The sequence below is a fragment of the Arthrobotrys flagrans genome (genome assembly GCF_004000055.1).
Source record: "Arthrobotrys flagrans strain CBS H-5679 chromosome Unknown unitig_8, whole genome shotgun sequence".
Classification (NCBI taxonomy): Eukaryota; Fungi; Ascomycota; class Orbiliomycetes; order Orbiliales; family Orbiliaceae; genus Arthrobotrys; species Arthrobotrys flagrans.
The window spans coordinates 2046498-2065058 of record NW_027137553.1 but is presented as its reverse complement, the minus strand read 5'-3'; the positions used below and the strand labels follow the sequence as shown (position 1 = coordinate 2065058).

Sequence of the window (18561 nt, the reverse complement as noted above, 5' to 3'; positions counted from 1 at the left end):
AGTACTCACTTTTATGTGCATGTGCGTGTGGAAAAAGAGGTAGCTCGTTCGGTGATTATCAAATCGTGGCTGCTTTTTGCGACTCACTCAGACCTGAATTCGAACCTGTCTCACGAGATCCAAAAAAGCACCTGCAGTTGCCTTTCTTTTCTTGTCCAGCCAATCCACGGCTTCTTTTCAGACGGACCGACGACCTAGCTGACTGACTGACCCGGACCAGAGAAAAAATGCCTCTTCCGTTGGTTGGCGATTTCGAACAACGTGCGAAGCCGAACTGTTTGAATTGGCGGGAGCTACCTAGCTTAGCAGCAAGCAAAAGCACAGGCACACAAGCAGCAGCAGCAGCAGCAGCAACCACCCAGAAAAAAAAAAAAGTTTCTTTCGTGATGTATGCCGTCCGGTTCTTCTTAAGCCGCCCTTATGGAACGGAATGGAAAGATATTGTCGAAATATTTTACGAGATAAAATATATACCAGAGAAAGGTATTGGAAATGTATTGGCGTTCGAGCCGGGCGGATGGCTGGCTGAGGAGAAAAATATATCAAGTGGCAATAATATTGATACACCGGGAGAGAGAGAAGAGAGCCCAATCCGAGAGTATTCCTGTCCTTCCCAATAGCAATTGCAGACAAATCCACTACAAACGCCAAATAGCTTATCGCCAATTTCCAGAAGGGAGAAGTTGAGTAGGGAGTTTATAGGATTGTTTATTGTTGTTTGTTGGGGGGTTGTCTGTTAATGTTCAAACTAACCCTAGCTATCACCATGGGCTGGTTCCGGGGTCTTGCTGGATAAAACGGAAAGACGTATACATCAAGCACCAATACAGGACACGACGCCGCGGAGCGCTATTAATTGGTTGATAGTGGGGTGCGCGAGGAAGCTAGATGAGAAAATTCTCGAAATCTCAAGTGGTAATAAATATGGAAGGGGAAAAAAAAGACCCTTCCCTAGCACGATGTACCCGCTCACCACCTTGATCCCTCCCTGGCTATGCAGAGTGCGACGATGCGAGAGAAAGTGTAATAGGCAGCATATATTAGTAGCTGGTGTAGGTAACTTATCTGTCGTAGCGTCGAGCTGGGCTACGAGGACGAGAACCCTTTGTCACTGCAGGAAGTCTATGCCGTGTGCAGCCAAAGGACGGAACGATATGGAATTCCCCTTCTGTCTGCCTACGCTACTCTGAGCATGAGGTCGCAGTCGAATTCTTCGAACCCAGTCGAGTCGTCTCAACCTCTAAGCTACGCAGTGAGAGCGGGATAGAAGAAAGTCGAAGGAAACGGTCGATAAGACTAGTAGGAAGGCGGAGGGTTTAACAGCATTGAAGCGAATCAACCTGCTTGGTCTTGTAAGAAAATAGAAGGAGAGAGCGGGAACTATAAGAGTGGGTTCGATCCAACGGTCACCAATTCACAATATGGAGTCGTACTATGCAGCTGTCTGCTTCTCTGTTTCGACACTGCCACTGCCCGCATGTTCTGTGTATGCACGGTTACCTTTCAAACTTAGCTTGTCTCCACAGTGCACCTCTATATTTTTTCCTTGTCTGCAGGAATGCAGCAAGCTAGTCAGCGGGCGATTTCTTGGGGAAAGCCCTCGATTGCTAAAATCACGGCATCGGCTCCGCTGCCTGGGCGCTCATTCGCTCCACAGCCGATGCAGATTTATCGAAAAGGGTGTGGTCAAGTGTAGGAAGGCATAACGGCCTAGTCTACGATAGTCACTTTGTCACGATGCAACCAGAAATACCTTTTCTGGATGTCCTAAATGAAGCAAAGTTTTTGGCTGGGAAAACTTTGGTAATACGAAAGCAGCTCCCAAGCCAAAACACAATCAAAAGACTGATCGAGTAACTTCAAAGTGGTCTTACTAAATAATTTTCCTCTGTCGACGAAGCAAAAATTAAATAATAATAACAATAAAATAAAATAACAATCGGCGCGCTCTAGGGTCCCCATCCTGCAGCGGGCCTATTCTCCCCATCCCAAGAATTTCTGTGTGACTGCGTCGTTCGCTGTGGCGAGAGGAACACGCGACGGCCAGTGCAGTGAGATGCGGATAAACAATGACGGCCGCTTCGAATTCCCTTTCCATTAGAAATCGGAGTATATCAACATCAATATTAATATCAACACGATGGTGAGCCAGAAGCTTTCTAGAAATCATAAGGCGGGTACCTTTTTTCCCGCTGTTGAGAAAAGTTTGCTTTTCTTTTGCAAAAAGGGATTAATTCCCTTCACAAAGTCAAGGTTTAGCAGGAAATGGTCATGCGGGACTTTAATTCCCGTCCACAAATCTTTATGGCCAGAACGAAAATATTTTCAGCACAATGAGGCGGCGAAGATCATCATCAAGTTCGAGAAAAAAGAAAATGCTTGGTGTAGAAGTATCATTAGGATTCCGTCTTTTCCTGCCTTCCACAGGCTAGGATATCCTCCTCGCTTGGTCCAGGGTACCGCGTTGATAATCCGGGGTCATCCACGTCGACCTATGCAGGCTGTTTCGTCTCGATGACGCTTGACAGACAACCACCAGGCAAATATTTGACCAGGATGGGCAAGGGTTGACATCTTTCCGAGCCATTTAATGGCCAAGGCCGATGTGGGTTGACAAAAGGATGGAACTTCTGTTTAATGACCTTTGATGGTTGATGGGCAAAATCCCAGCACCATGACGCAGCAGGTGTCTGTCTGCGATAGACGAACCCATTTTTAAATGGAAAAATTCAGGGACTTCGATTTAGCCTCGATGGAATATTCCTTTCAATTATAGACGGTGCCCCAACTGACATGGAAAAGATATAAATGACCTTTCTGGGGAGCCTTGTCATAATTACTAAACAAACCATAGTGGAATGGTCAAGAGAGAAATTTTTTGCTGTTGAATCAATCATATGGCACAGTACATGCAGCCCATACATACAGCGTACATTAGCTTGCAAGGTACCCAGTTGCCCCGCAGACACTTTTTTTCTCGAAGCATGTCAATATGGTGCGTTGTAATTATGATAATTCCTTTGATTTGCATTATATTTCCTCAACCGTCTACAATAACCGTCGAAGCCGTCTACGCACCTCGAGAGAACGGTCTTTCATGCAGATAGTGTTGAAAAGGGACCGCACAAAATTTTTGATTCTGGGAACACAACACCGATATCCCCCGCTTTGCCCTGGCCCTGTCTTCTAATCACCCCTCTAGTCTTTAGGTAGCCTCGATCGAGCGAATCTCGGCTGTTTTCTCCGTACATAAGTATTTTGGTGCCAAACCTTCACTAAATACCAACATTAAACTTCAAAATTTATATACACAACCACGCTCTAATAAGATAAATTAAGGTCGTAGATCTCTTTATTATTGCTTTCTATGCACGAAGCCCAAATCCAATATAATGCGGTAGAGTAATTCATGCTCAAAAAGTTGTTGGTCAAGTTCAAATTAAAACACCCGGCCTAAAATGCCAATGGTAACTAGTGTCTGTGGTTCCTTTGAGCATAATGCTAGAAAATGCTCCCGTAAATAGATATTTAATTATATTTTATAAGCCAACTGGGCTATTATTCGTCTTGTAAGCTTATAGTAAAGTGGAAGGGGTGTGGTGTAGTAAAGTGATATACACTGAATCGTTATATAAGCAACCACGTGTAATCACGTGCTGTTTGATTTGTGTGAGTAGCTTTAACAGGCTTAGTTCGCATAAATACCAACGTGGGGACGGCTTAGCCTCGACAAACATCTCTCTTGCATTCACAGACGCGTCCGCGGATCCAATAAAAACCATCTTTCACCGCCTCACAGCCGATTTAAACACGACATTGCTAATACCGATACACAATGTCCGTTTTAACGCTCGGATGTCAGGTCGTCGACAGTGAAAAAAATCTTCTTGGAGATATGTTCTCGTTGGAAACCCCGCCCAGTACTCCCGTTAGTCAGTTCAAAGTTGCCATCAAGGCTAGGAAACCTGAAAGCCTAAGCTACATTGATGTAGACAGGCTCGCGGTTTGGAAGCTGTCGACACCGCTACAATTCCCCAAGCACGAAGAAGAAGAAGCAGCTAAGGCATTTAACGAGTTACTGGCAGCGTTCTTCCGCGATCCAAAATCTGTCTCTAGGCGATTGAGTCCGGCTTGGGATATTGGCAGCTACTTTGAAGAGCCTGCCGAACAATCTCTGCATTTAATCATTCAGGCCCCTCCACCGCAAAACGAGCGACGTGATGTCCTAGCGCTCTCACCAAATCAGCAAATAGAACATACTGTTCTTACATTGCGCTCCATAGAGATCACTAATACAAAAAAAATAAATTCAATTCCTGGCCCCTCATCTGCAGCCAGACCAAAAGCATTTCGGAAATATAACGGGGGCCCTAATCCGGCAATTCTGAATCTGCGTCCTTCAGACGCTCGTGGCCCCCCGATCACATTATTTCATGAAGTATTTGGCAAGTTTCTTCAAAATTTAAATAACCAGACTATTTCTGCAACGTCTGAACGTTTCGGTAAAGTCGTGGAGTTTATGAACACCGCTACAAACACATATGAAAAGGAGAATGCGCGTCAAGTTGAAATGCGCCCTCTTTTTGAAGAGCTTATCGGGTGCACATTTTTAACGTCCGAAACGGATAACGGGGCTCGTATCAATGTCTCCAACGTGGGTGGATTCTTTCCACTCATGGCAGAATACAAGCATGAAATTGGTACCGGAGACACCGACGCCTCGATTCAAGTCGCATTCGGATACGCTAAGTGAGCTGCACAAGAAAGGGTATTATTATGTTGAAAGCAGCAGTCGAATTCCTTTAAATAGAATCTAATGGTTTGAATTAAATAGATGAAAAATACACGAAAGTTTTCGTGCCTTCCATCGATTCTTTTGGCTATCGAGGGGCCATGGCTTTGTGTTCTGGGTGCTATTTATCACACACAGAGTATCATCGAGCCTTTAACTGACTTTATTTTTTGCGGAGATCGACCTATAGATTATGGTGCAAGACTTCTCGTCTTAACCCGATTATTCGCCGCACTCTCTAATGCCTACGATCTACTAAAAAACTATTATAAAACCCTCGAATCTAAAATTCGGAATCGGGAGATTCCTATCGATTCGTCGTTATTTCCATATAGAAATATATACTCTTCTAATGATAGCGTCGTTACTTTTACATATTTTGGGCTATTGCAAGCAGATAAATTAGTATGGGCTGCTCAGACGTCCCAAAACGAGAGTGTTATTGTTAAATTCACTCACCAATACTGCTCCGATGCTCATCGACTACTCGCCGAGGCAGGGTTCGCACCCAAGCTTTATTACGCAGATGAGAACTCAACTTTGCAAATGATTGTTATGCAGCACATTAAGGGAACCGTCTTTTTAAGCGAAGTACCGGAATCCCATCGAGCGCAAATACATAGCCAGTTTCGACAGGCTTTAAAACTGTTGCATAACAATGATTTCGTCTTCGGCGATTTGCGCCCCTCAAATATTCTAGTGACAGATGACTATCAAAAGGTCCTGCTGATCGATTTTGATTGGAGTGGAAAGCAAGGGGTGGCGAGATATCCAGCCGGAGGTGTTAACCGTGAGCATGCATGGCCAACTGGCGTTGAGGCTAATGGCCTAATTGAAAAGGAACATGATTTGAGATGGCTCCAGACTCTTAATATAACATAATTGAATTGGCCTTAATATAAGTCCGTCTCCCAAAATACAAAGTCAGTAAGCCTTACCTCGGCTTACATGTCTGTCTCTCAGTCAATATTAGGAAGATATGCAGCCCGTATATTTGATATGGCTGTAAAGCGAGAGTAAAAACTAGATACTGGCTTGTGTTCTTGAGTTGGCCGATAAGATTCGACCAACTTAGTCAGGGCTTCACCGATGGTCTTAAATACCTGCATGACGGAATCTATATATATAAGATGAAATAACTTAAGTACATACATAATTTGCGTTAAACACCCGCATCCCCTCCTTCTCTTCTTTAGCACCTAATCCATGGCTTCCTCGATTTTCCCCCGTATTCTTCGTAAATCCTCTGACTGTTTTTCTCAGGGGATCCGTCATTCTTGTCATACGTGGTCCAATCGATGCTCCTCTAGCGTCTATCTCGCCAACTTTTTCGTCGTTTGTCTCCTGACCCGACTTCGGATTTCGTTGTTTTTGAATTAGCGATCCCAAAGTAGTAAACTTGCACCTAGAATCAAGAACTGTTATGCATATTATTCTTATGATACATAAGTGCTATACCTGAAGTATTCATGAATTTCAGGTTGTTCGGACAAATTTTTAAATCTTTTTTTTTAAAAAAAAACCCCCCGAGTTCATCAAGAGGTCGCAAAAAGCCGGGCCTGGAGAGAAAGGTTCTACCCATTCAGCATCCAGATGAGCACATTCGTTTTAGTCGTGGGGATTCTCTTTTGCCTTGGCTTCTGGGGCCACGTTGAATAGAGCTAGAGAACTTCAATCTAGCTAATGAAATCAAAGCACATGGGCGAAAGGGATTTCTAGGTGTGGGGTATACGTATGTAAGTCAAGGGAAACATCAAGACTCTTCAACAGCACTTGATACTTTCTGACACTGATATTATTTTCAACATTATAAATACACACACCTAGTTCCTCACATTTGACTCTAGCCCCAAAGCTCTGCTGTATGTATAGCCAGAGACCTAAACATGTAAATCGCCTAGTCTATAAAACGTATGTCTGTTTTCGGATACCCAAATTCGACATGTGTGGTTTTTGGATCTTCATTTGCCAACATAAATGCATGTTCTCGAAGCTGCCATCAGCCATCCACATGGCGATACTCAGGTCAAATTAAAACTATCACAGACCGCTACCACTCGATAATTTATATCGTACTATGTCGGGTGGAATTCTTAGTCTACCTATAATACATACTTAAGCCGTAAGTATCATGAATACTTTATGCATTATTATCCCCGAATTAAGTCCTCGATCGATTTCTTCGCAGAACTGCAACCTGGACACAAGAACCGAATCACCATGGCGCATATACTATACTAGCCTAGGATATAGCCTATGGAACATCACAATGTAGACAGCTTTGATTTAGGATTCTATGAATGAACGAATAAACAACCAAGCTAGATCCAATTCATGCCGCCCTTTCCCTCCTTTCTTTTTTTTTTTTTTTAGAACTTTTATACTTTCTGGCCCATTGACGGACCTTATCCATTCTCCACATCCAAAGTGAGCTAGTATGGATAAAGTAACCGTCTACCGCACCTCTTCGCCATACGGAAGCTTGGCTCCTGTGCAAGCAAGCTATCCGTCGTATCGTTAGTGCTGCAAACGCCTAATAGGTACCGGATGATCACTACTCTGTACATTTTCGAATTTCGATCATACAACCAACAGGTTTTATCCAACCCAATCGCCATGGTATTTCCGGTGTGATAGATCGGCTCGCAAGATTAGTCCTTGCCATTTAAGGTAATTGATACGAGTACGAACCGTCTTTAAGGGCAATGGAGGCAAAGCTAACACCATTTCGATCGCGAGATCCTACTTGGCCAACCAATGCATATATCCGTCGAGTGCCTGAGATAGGCGTGCTGGGCTACCCTGCAGGTTGTCTTTGTCAATTGTCGTCGAAGATGTACGTATACTACCAGTCTCTTCAATCGTACCGATCGAAGATTCTCCGCATGGTGCTCCCCACAGGACATAGCCAAAAGGTTAACTTTGGATCGACGAAAACCGAGGTTCGCGATCTTCAATCCTACCTACCCCGTGACCAGTAGAAACTTTTATTTCATACTCTAGAAGAGTTGAGACAGGTTTGCAACAGCACAACACCACCACCTCTCAATATAGTACCCCAGACCAAAGCGCATATCATCGAATCGGCTCCGCTTGTCCCATTGAGCAAGCCACCCATATGGCACAGCTCTATGGAGAAGGGAAATGTGCCATGTCGAAGCATACACGACAAGGGTATACGCAAAAACTGTTTGTTGAAAATGTTGGTCACGCAGACGTCGATGGCTTGACCCTAGCTCAAGTGTTCTCGCTACTCCACACTAAACCCTAGCCTAACCCGAGGATCTTAACCGAAGATATGGCGAAGCCGCAGACGGCTAAGATGCCTTCATGTCTCTCGTTCTGAGCTCTTGGCTTCTCTTAGCGTTTCTCCTGGTCGCCTGGTGGCAACTCTTCTTCAACACCCACTACTTAGGTACTTACATGCTCTCGAGGCAGGCAATATTTATCCAACAGGTACGAAATACTTATGCCGGCCATGACATGATTTTCAAGGCCTTAGGCCTATAATGTTGGAAATCATGAGGCAATTTCCGGCTGCCTTGAGAATTCGAATTCATGCCAACATACTCGAGTAAGCAGATAATTTTCAATATCCAACATCCCACAACAGCCCGCCACTGAATGTGCTCTAGACTTTGCCCAAGCTTGAACCAAACACGAGACGCTTTGGGAACTAGCTTCCGACCCAGAGAACTGATATCTTCAATCACTTGCAGATTTTTTGATGGCGTTAACTAAGAAAAACTAAAGTCGCAGCACAAATTCGCCGCTGCGTCCAAGACCTCAAAGGTTCTGGGCCTGCCGTCTCCTGTCTCTGTCAATGGAAATGTCTTTGCTCTGGGCAGACGGATGTTGTGTCTGAGCAGCATGCGACCTGTCCGAATAGCCGTACGATGCAGAGTTCGACCTAATCCAAAGATCAGACACAAAGTTCCGACTGCATAGCAGCATCACGAGTGTTTTACCCTCTGATAGGAGAAAGCCGCTAGAGTCTTCTTCTATCATGTGTACATGTATATGAACTATCTGGCAATAGCAATGTATCCATGCCCTATAGTTTCACATAATCTCCTAACGGAATTTCCCACTTTATCCGAGCTTCCTCTACCAGCCGCCCCTACCATCATCGATGACATCTAGCACTGATTCCCCAACAAAACCGCCTCTTAAAACTAATATACTTTTCACTCCAGACACTCCAGACCGTCCAGCATCCGTGAAACATGTCAAACCTTAAACTTTAGTAACATCTAACCGCTCTGGACCCCAGGACCCTACACGGGGGTATAAACCTCCTAAACTATCCAGAAACAGCTTTCCTCTATAATATCAATCCCGTCTCCATAGATCGGCCTTACGGCTTCGCCAATAGCGGCAAATTAAGCTGTTATATGTATGCGATATAGCTAATAGTCGGTCACAGGACGGAACCAATCGTCGGTGTGTGGCCTTAGAGCCTCCAGTGTTTTGGATATTGCATCATGTGGGCTATTTCGGATCTGGTTTCGCATCCACTTCGACGCTATCGATACGATTCCAGATTATTGGAACTGGTGGGAACCGGGTTTGAAAGCGCAAAATAACGTTGCCAAACATTTAAGACGGAGTTAAAGTTCCTTAAGATGATATTTTCGATCCCGATTCTCTATCATGAGCTATATACTTTTGTAAAATTAAATTAATAGATTTCTAGTTGAGCTATCTACAGTGCGCACCTCAAATCGATCGATCGTGAACCTTCCAGCTTGGTGGAGGCTTCTTGTAGGCCTCTAAGTCTAACCCTGTTAGTTCGACAAGTACTTGCAAGCTGATGCGACATGGCACTATCGATACCCACCTCGTCGACGCGTCGACAAGACCCACCTACTTCCAAATCCATTATTAATCCGGCCACCTGAAATATTCAGCATCTTACTATCACGAAAGCAGTCTAGTGCGACCTAGAATCTGGGGAAAACAAACAAGATGGGGGGAAACAGACCGTTGGCTAACTAACCGACGCTCTTGGCTAAACATTCAACCTGTTCAACACCAAAAGGTTCCACCGTCGGAATCCACAAGATACATTTCTCAAATAAACGTACAGAACACACTCGGAACCTATGTTTCCGAGAATCGGTTGCTCAGGATATTAGAAGTCGCCGTCTTATGTTGAAGCTCATTAGAATACAGAAACTTTGCCTCACGATACTTCGAACTTCATATCCTCTAACATCGAACTAACGCATGTCATATCGTACCCAAGGGCTAAGACGAAACCCACAGCTGCTAGATGCAGCGAATGTCTGACATCTCTTTATCCAACATCCCAGCAAATGCATGCATGTCGACAACACCATGCCGTCTCTTTTCCGGAAAACTTTCAATTCAGCTCATGGATAAGGCGCACTTTAGAAAAAGGGTATATCTTAGGCACCGAGGCGGAGTGAGCAGCTACAGCCGACAAAGCAGTGATTATTCGTTACATAGAAGTACCTTTTCCACATCGGGTACTTGGTTTTGTCTCCATGCTCTCTTGCTTGGAAATCCTTCACATGCGTATATGTATTACGCGGGAAACTAAGTATATATCCTTTTTATCATTCTTACGGTACACAACCGATATAATACTCTCCCTAAGAAGTTAAAACAGCTATATATGGGTACCAGTCTACGAAAAAGCCACCACCCCAAAGCTACCCATGTCCCGCCTTCTTGCATACATATTCTCGCACATAGGTACCTGCAAAACACACTCGATACTCTAATAGTGATGACCAATTATTGCATAAGACGGTATCGAAAACAGCATGCATCCATACATTTCGCCTTGGAATTAACCTTTTTTCTCGTTAGGTCCTTCGAAAGCGAAAAGAGCCCATGCAGTTATCCACATTTTCTTCTTCTCCCATTTCCAACACTAATCATGACAAGTTCAGCTAGTCTTCGACGAAAAGATGGTAGTAATGGTGGGGAGAGGTGGGACCCAAATTGCTCTACGGGCGGAGATGTATATCCGAGGTTTGCAGCTGGGTGAATCAAATTTGAGAAATAATGGGTCGAAGTGGGGCTAGATCTAAAGGGTCTATGGGTCGAAGTCAGCTCAGAGTCATCTTTTAGCTAACATCGAAGAAACCTCGGAATTGGTAAACAGGAGCTTTTGGACGACCCGTATATATCCATAGATGGGTGTGCCGAAAAAGCTAAAAGCCATGTGCGTGAGACGGCAGGAAATTGTGTCGAATGCATGCGGGTACCGGTACCCTGCAGAGAATCCAGGATACTTCCAACAAAGTATACCAATTGACGATAACTTCAACGAAAGCATAATGAACATCCTAACTTGTCGCCGTAATGTTGTCTATCAATTGCGCAATCGACTTAGCCAAAAGGCTTAGCAATACTATCTCAACCTCGAAGATCTCAAAAATCTCAAATCTTAGATTTCTAAAGTTTCGTTCTATGAGTTTCGTAGGTCTACGTCATACCCGGCTCAATACTTCCGACATCACCGGTATCTTTCTCTCCTCCGATTATAAAACCACAAAAATAATACTATTTCATTCCGGTTATCCATATATCCTAATAACCCGGAGCAGTCTTATCCAATCCATGATTATAGAAGCATCAACCCACGTCAGCTGCATGGCGTGTATGAAACCCCTCACCAACGGAACCCCACGGAATAATTAAGGCACATTAGCGACGTCTCAGAACTAGGATTTTTAGCTGCCGTTAAAGATTGATAATAGAGACAGTTCTTTCTAAGGAAAACCTTCCAATTGGTCATGGTTCTTATCGTCGATAAGTATCCGATTGTGCCTCGCCAACACGTTGCTTCTCAAATATGCAACAAAATGTTTCGAATGTCGGGGCGAGGATGCGAACGGCTATTATAATTATAGACAACTAAATGTTCAAGTCCGTGGCTGTTTTAGCGCTACCACTTTATGGCGGCATTAATAATTCTGTTCGGCGTATTATTAACGAGGCTATGGTACAGTTGGTTGATGACATGGCATCTGTGTGGCCGAAATCAAGATATCGAAGAAGCATTGATAAAGGTTGCGCGCAAGGCCCTAGCGCTGGGCCACCGACATCTAGGCTAGTGTCCATAGTGTGAGTTATGTCTGTGGATCAAATGAATATCCTGTAATCTAAAATTATTTCGAATTGCAGACTGTCAGAATTTCAACCCGCGGTACCGGTCCGCGTAAAATCAGGCGACATTCCAATTGAGCAAGTCAGTCGTTGTTGGAAATGTTATAGAACTATAACAAATTGATCTAGGATTTTTTCGCTGAATTCGCTATCAAAGTGTGATACCAACAGTTTATAAACTTTATCTCACGGAATGGGAAAGGGAGTAGGTCATCTGTAGGGAACAGGGCAGAAAAGGGTTGGTTCTTTGCACATGTGTCATCAATCGATGAATTCCTAGGAATGAAGGTAGAATCCATATTTACTTGTGCCTATTAGGTTGAAAATTTACCTTTCCCCTAAATATGACAAATCAAGGATGTGTTAGAATTGAAGATCATGACGAGCCCAACTTCGGGTGATCACTATATATATCGACAATATAAAGTCATGACTTTAAACTCCGTACGCCTTGATGGAACATGCGAAGTCAACAATCTGGCGGGCTATTGTCATTATATTTACAATTTGATTAAGTTTCACAACGTATCTGACCTAGACTAATTTGTAGACAATTCCTTTATAGGTATAGCTATATCCTGTTTTCCCTGACGCGACGGCCGACTAATATCTACCGTCGGCGTATTGCAGTAGCAACATGATCAATCGAAATATTCTACATTTGTCAGGAGTATAAAATCTTGTATAGATTATATATTCAAGCGTATAATATTGACGTTGGTGATATTCCTCTATAGTATAGACGTTTAAACTAGTACAACAATAAATCATACATATAAAGTCATATCTATCTGTGATGTCGGACGAGTTATATATGTCTTAGATGTTAGACAAAAATGGATTCAAATTTATTGAAAACACATCTACCAAAGGTAGCCTTAATTTAAACACTCTCAGGTGATCGTGGTATTAGATCATAGATGATGGCCACGAATACCCACTTCCATAATTAAGTCTTAAGGTCTAAAGTTGTTGTAATAGTATGATCATATATTGAGGCAAAACTTTTATAAATTTATCCTCGCAAATTAATTTAATGATATAAATGCGTAGATTATATCTGAACAAGTCTCAGGTCAAATCTAGACTCGACGACATAGATTTGGTTAATCTAGATGAGGGATTCGCCAGCTGCAAATCTTTGACTGATACCGACCGAGCTCTTACCCTAATTCCCGGAACTCTCAAGATTCTCATCATCGGAATATATCTCTATCGATGTATTAAGTAACCTCGTTTCATAAACCAGACGGGCGGCCTTAATTAGCTTAATCCCTCTCTTACTTCTCAAATAATAAACCATTTGCCCGTATATCTATCTCTAGTTCTGGTGATCTCTCAGCTTAAAGGAAAAACCACAGCAACCGAATTTCCAATACACTCAAAATTTCCCTGCATGCATATGCATAAAACGGCTCCAGTAGCCTGATCAATCAATCGAATCAAATCTGCATCATGCATGCATGCGCACCCCAAATCACGATATATCGCTTCAAACATGCAACTCCCCGTCCCACACCTGCAGCTTACAAAGGTCTTAAAATCAAGCCGTTATCACGCTTACCCCCCTGGTTTCATCGGAGGACCCCATACCTCCCCCCCAATTTCGATATATTAGTATCCATAGGATCGCTCTTAGTGATACCAAACTCTGTAACTTATAGGTGCAGAAGATAATCCTGATTTCCATCGGGGCTCGCCAATCTTGCTCGTTTATAGTTGGCTAGCATGATATTCAGCCGGCCTGTCGTTACACGGCAGACTGGCTGAAGAATACTCTCGGATTTCTAGAGACAATGGAAAATAATATACTCAAAGATAGATTAGACCGATATTGCTCCCGCGCGTATACGGCTCGGGAAGGTAATGCCCGTGAAATCTCGAAAATCCCTCAGGTTTGGGAACCGGCTCAGACAAGAGATCACCTTATTAAATTATAGGCAAGGTTTAATATCATTACAGCCCCTGATGAATACATTCTATGACTCCATTCGGATAGCCGCTCCAAATCCGAATCACAAGGCTACGGCTAAAACTAAAAATCATAGGCCGAAAGTCTTCTCGGGTTTCTCTAGTTCCTGGGTTTGAATAATTCGGTTCCCGCCTTCCGCATCCCGTAGCCCACTGGTCATACCGAAATGAACATGAAAGATCCATCTTAAATCAATGTATGCGTATTCGTTGGTAGCATTGTCACACCACACCAGTCCATACCTCGCCGGCCTACATATTACAACACGAAACAGCGCACCAAAAATGCAACAAGGTCATGTCACGATCATGACCAGAAAGTCAACTGACCTCAATTTTTCACAACCGGTGAACCGTCTCTTCCGTTCGGCGGTCTTACATCTCTGCCAACCCCTTCCATTGGGAATCTGAAGTCAAAATGGGTTCCAAGGAATCGGGAGCTCAATGCATAGCCCTTGTCTTTCGGACAGCCGGCAGACGAATTACACGAGCGGCTAAGGCTTGTCAGGTTATCACTAAGTCGTTTAAAAGTACGGCTAAGGAGTTCCAGAGCTTATAAATTAGTCGAAAGCTTAAGTCGGTTGACATAACTTCCTTTCCTTTATGGTTGGAAATGCCTAAAACGCCTCGATAGCCCCTGAGGGTTTGTGTAACCCTAAACTTCAATGGGACGTCGTCAACATAATGAGAGATTTGATATAACCCAATAGTTTTGAAGGCTCAATGCGCGCCCGGCGGGAACCTGCGATAGTTAACATGTACGTAGACTTGTGGTATAATTGTGTCGACATGGTAATTTATGACCATGATCAATGATCAAACGTCAGTTGATTTCCCACAGGGTTTTCGATTGATATCGGTAGACAGAGCTTTTCACGTCGACGCTAAAACAAGAAATTAACAATTCGTGCCGATTATAATTCCTTCTTCCCGAAGCTCTATCTTAAAGAACCCGATATCCACAGTCCCGTTCATCAACCTCTCGCCATGCCAGCTTAGTGTAACCGGAAAACTTTTTCTTCTCCCAAAAAGCAAATCCCTGCAAACAGTCAAGAGCCGAGTCAAATGAACGCTGTCCATCTGTTCTTGTGTAGCCCCCAAAAACACCATATCTGTACCATCTTCGACAACCAACTGGTGCCAGCATCCCCTAATCACTTAACCTCTCACGATAATTTGGATTTCGGTTCGGCACTGTTCACATGCCCACCCTTTGCTTTTGTGTACCCATTCTGCAGACTCCTTCACTCGTACAAATAATTTCTTTAGGAATCCAGGAATTCCTCGAGCCGCGGGATGTGGTAACCCGTTTTCCTATTTCTACGAGGTCCTCGAGACTAACACTTGTTGGGTCTATTTTTGTGAATTTCCTAAGCAAGTAGCCTCGATCCGTACAAGCATAATCCTCGATCCGTAAGTCAAGTACGGTAACAGGTCTAGTGCGCAATTGCCGTTTCTTCAATAGATGGTAGAAGGCCCTTGCTTTTCGCGACTAAGATAGAACGAGTGAGGAAGCAAGACTCTCTAAACAAGGTCAAGAAAATCATTAAGCCAACAGTGGAAGTCGACTCTAGGTTAACGATTGAGTACGATGTCTAGCTTGCGAAAGAAAATCGTTTCTTGAAGACAACCGGCCGTTTAATTCAGTTTGGATTTCAGCTAGGAGTGCTAGAATTTCTCTCAATCCTAAAATTGGATATGAGCCACTAGTCCTCGTAATTGATATGCATATATGATACCGTTATCCAATTTTACCGCTAACCCAAGTCGTATTCGATCGAATTTACACCCCAGATATACTGAATCCTAGCCAAAAGAGCATCATCCCCGGGAGTAAACCCCTATCCTGGTTAACAATTACTCCGCCATCTGTTCCTTCGTACAATCTAGCTCTCGAGGAAAGTCTCACAGATTCGATTAAATATACATTTTCAAATGCACCAGTGCACGATCGTACGAAACAATCGTCTAGTCTCTTCCAGCCCGTGGTCAGAGGGCTTTTAATAGCAACATTACCAACAGCTCCCAGCCCTAGCTCACTCCGTTCCGTAGTACGCCGTTGTAGCACCTATTGCCGTCTTATAATATTGCAGTATCCTCCCACAAGTTGAGTACCGTAGTATCCATAAATTCGTCACATATTGATGTACCAAAACCTAGGTGCCTTCTTGTCTCGTAAACCAAACCTCTCTAGGTGCCTTTTTAATGTATACTGTGATACCACTAGACATCCTAATAGAAAACTACCTAAATGCCTTAGCACCAAATTAACCCTAAACTCCACCCGCAATAACTTCCACTTACCCAATTTACGTTTAACTGTTACCTTGCATTGCATCTTCCTAACCTACCGGACTCCAACCTTACACAAGCTGGACATGCAAGATGTAAGCCAAAGGCACAGCCTTAGCTTAGAATTTCAAGCCATAAACTAAATGAAGACCTTTAGGTAGTATCCACAACCCCCTTTATTAGGCGGAGAACTTGACATTCTAAATCATGTTTAGGATACACAATACAACTTAATAATTTGCTTTCTGATATAACATCCCTAATTTCCATACCATCCCATACTCCAAAAAATCGCACAACCCAGTGTTGCATTTTATGTCCCCAACAACGTTCACCCCATATGGAACACTCCCTTACCAAATTCTCTATAAACTCATTGGTCGAAAGAAACTCCAATTACAAGCTAGAATGAGTTAACTCTCTACAAAGTACGCTATAAGCGATTGGCCTATCATGCAGAAAACTTCGCTTCAGAAAGAGCCCTTTTTTTTGCCTGAATTGATACGTGGTAAATTGATTGTCGTATCGGCGGGGAGTGGACGAATCGTGGCCGGTGCCGGAGAAATTATCTTCAAGATTAATTCTCATAAAAACCTAAGTCTGCTTTTGCCAAGTAGATATTGAGATTTCAAGATCACGAAAATTTCAAATGGAGCCATCGTATAAACATCTACTATGTAGCCAATTTATCATTGACATCTGCTCACCCGTACACCCGTTTCCCGGTACCGCGGAGCCCTTCGACAAGAAGAGAGAGAAAGTCTGCGTAAAAGCAAGACATGTCACCCAATGCACCATTTCCAACCAATTGCTAACCTACCTGATATAATTGGCTCCATCATTGCCAGTGTCCCCTGCCAACTGGCAAGATGCAGAGTTGTACAAAGGTGCTGCAAGCCGTATCAAGAACGGTAAAAAAAAAATGTCGTTCATACTATACTATACTGCAGACTGATCTTCCCTGAAATCCCGAGCCGTAGGTTAAATTTAACTTTTTTTTTTTTTACTTCATAGACGTTGGGATTTTGATAGTCTTCATGGTGTGTATGTACGTACGGGGTCGACGGGAAACGACCGGAAGCACGTCCTAGTTCATAACTCTAGAACCCTGGGAAGGAAATCAGACCCAATAACGCCAACGATAGGCATATATATCCCTCTTACCCGTTCAAGTCCTCCTACCCACTCACCGTCCCAGCCGGCCACCCCGATCCCGTCACTCCCAGGCTTCCTTCCCTCTCCAAATCGAAACATTCATACACCCCCACAATATACCACCACCCCCATCGCCACCAAATTTGACTCTCCATATTTGTCACCCATCAATCCGAACGATTCTAGATCACTATCACCAGTCATATTATAAATAACCACCCACTCAACTTCTCTCACCGGCCCGCCCCACACTGATATGATACCGTATTTCCCTTTCTCTTTCACACATCAGGGTCTTCCCCCCCAAAGGGTGGGCAGGGAATATTTACTCTCCCACATTTTAGAACGCACTAATCTCCCTTCCCGCACTCGCAGCCAGTAACCATGTATAGGTACGTACTTCCCAAAACCTTCTCGTTAATTCTAACCAAACTCGCAAATAGCATAAACTTTCATACAACAAAGACTTCCCACTCGTTCGCTTCCTGCTGAGCTCGTATGTACATTACATATGATATACATACATCCCCACGGCCGTGCAGCCCGCCTTACAAGCTAGCACTCCTTCTACCATCCCACCCATCCTGAATAAGTAGATATCCCAATATAGAAAAATACACGGGAATATAAACATCCAAAGTGGAAAATCCAAACAGTTCACCCACAACCACCGTTGTTTTTAAGAAATATGTCATGTATTATCCTCGCCTCAATCATTACAACAGAGTCAAGAATGCTTATGTATGACGATAATCATAAAGCATGCTTTGTTGTATTCGTGTCTTCACGGTATTGGCATAAAATCCACTGTTCTTGATTGCAAGGCCAGTCACATAATATGTCATGTGTCTCAGAATGTACATACTAGCAGTGGGATATATGATGTTCATTCAGAATCCCTTGTTGACAGCCTTGCATACTAACTGCATGACTGTTTTTATAATTTAACAGTATTATACATGAGAAGTAACAGGTTATCGATAACAATCATGAAAGATCTGTGAAATCATGGCAAGGAATACACGTCTACCGACGGTCTAGATGTCCCGAAAAGGATATAAATAACACACATAGCATAGATACGAAACGTCAACGTCCTTTGTGCATATGTGGGTCAAGTATCATGATCGAGAATATGCTTCAAGAGACGTCGTACGCGTTCACGCTTCGTAAAATGAAGAGGATAAGAATAGTAATATAGTGGTATG

The 18561-nt window shown here is 43.4% G+C and overlaps 2 protein-coding genes across 2 annotated transcripts; both read left to right on the top strand.

Moving 5' to 3' along the window:
- Window positions 1–3835: 3835 nt before the first annotated feature.
- Window positions 3836–5674, top strand: DFL_007096 (uncharacterized protein; the record flags this gene model as incomplete). Its single annotated transcript, XM_067636624.1, has 3 exons — window positions 3836–4700; window positions 4764–4768; window positions 4835–5674. The coding sequence occupies 3 exons, from the start codon at window positions 3836–3838 to the stop codon at window positions 5672–5674; spliced, it is 1710 nt and encodes a 569-aa protein (XP_067488222.1).
- A 6013-nt stretch (window positions 5675–11687) lies between these two features.
- On the top strand, window positions 11688–12059 carry DFL_007095 (uncharacterized protein; the record flags this gene model as incomplete). The annotated part of the gene is made up of 2 exons (XM_067636623.1): window positions 11688–11893; window positions 11954–12059. The coding sequence occupies 2 exons, from the start codon at window positions 11688–11690 to the stop codon at window positions 12057–12059; spliced, it is 312 nt and encodes a 103-aa protein (XP_067488221.1).
- Between the last annotated feature and the right edge of the window lie 6502 nt (window positions 12060–18561).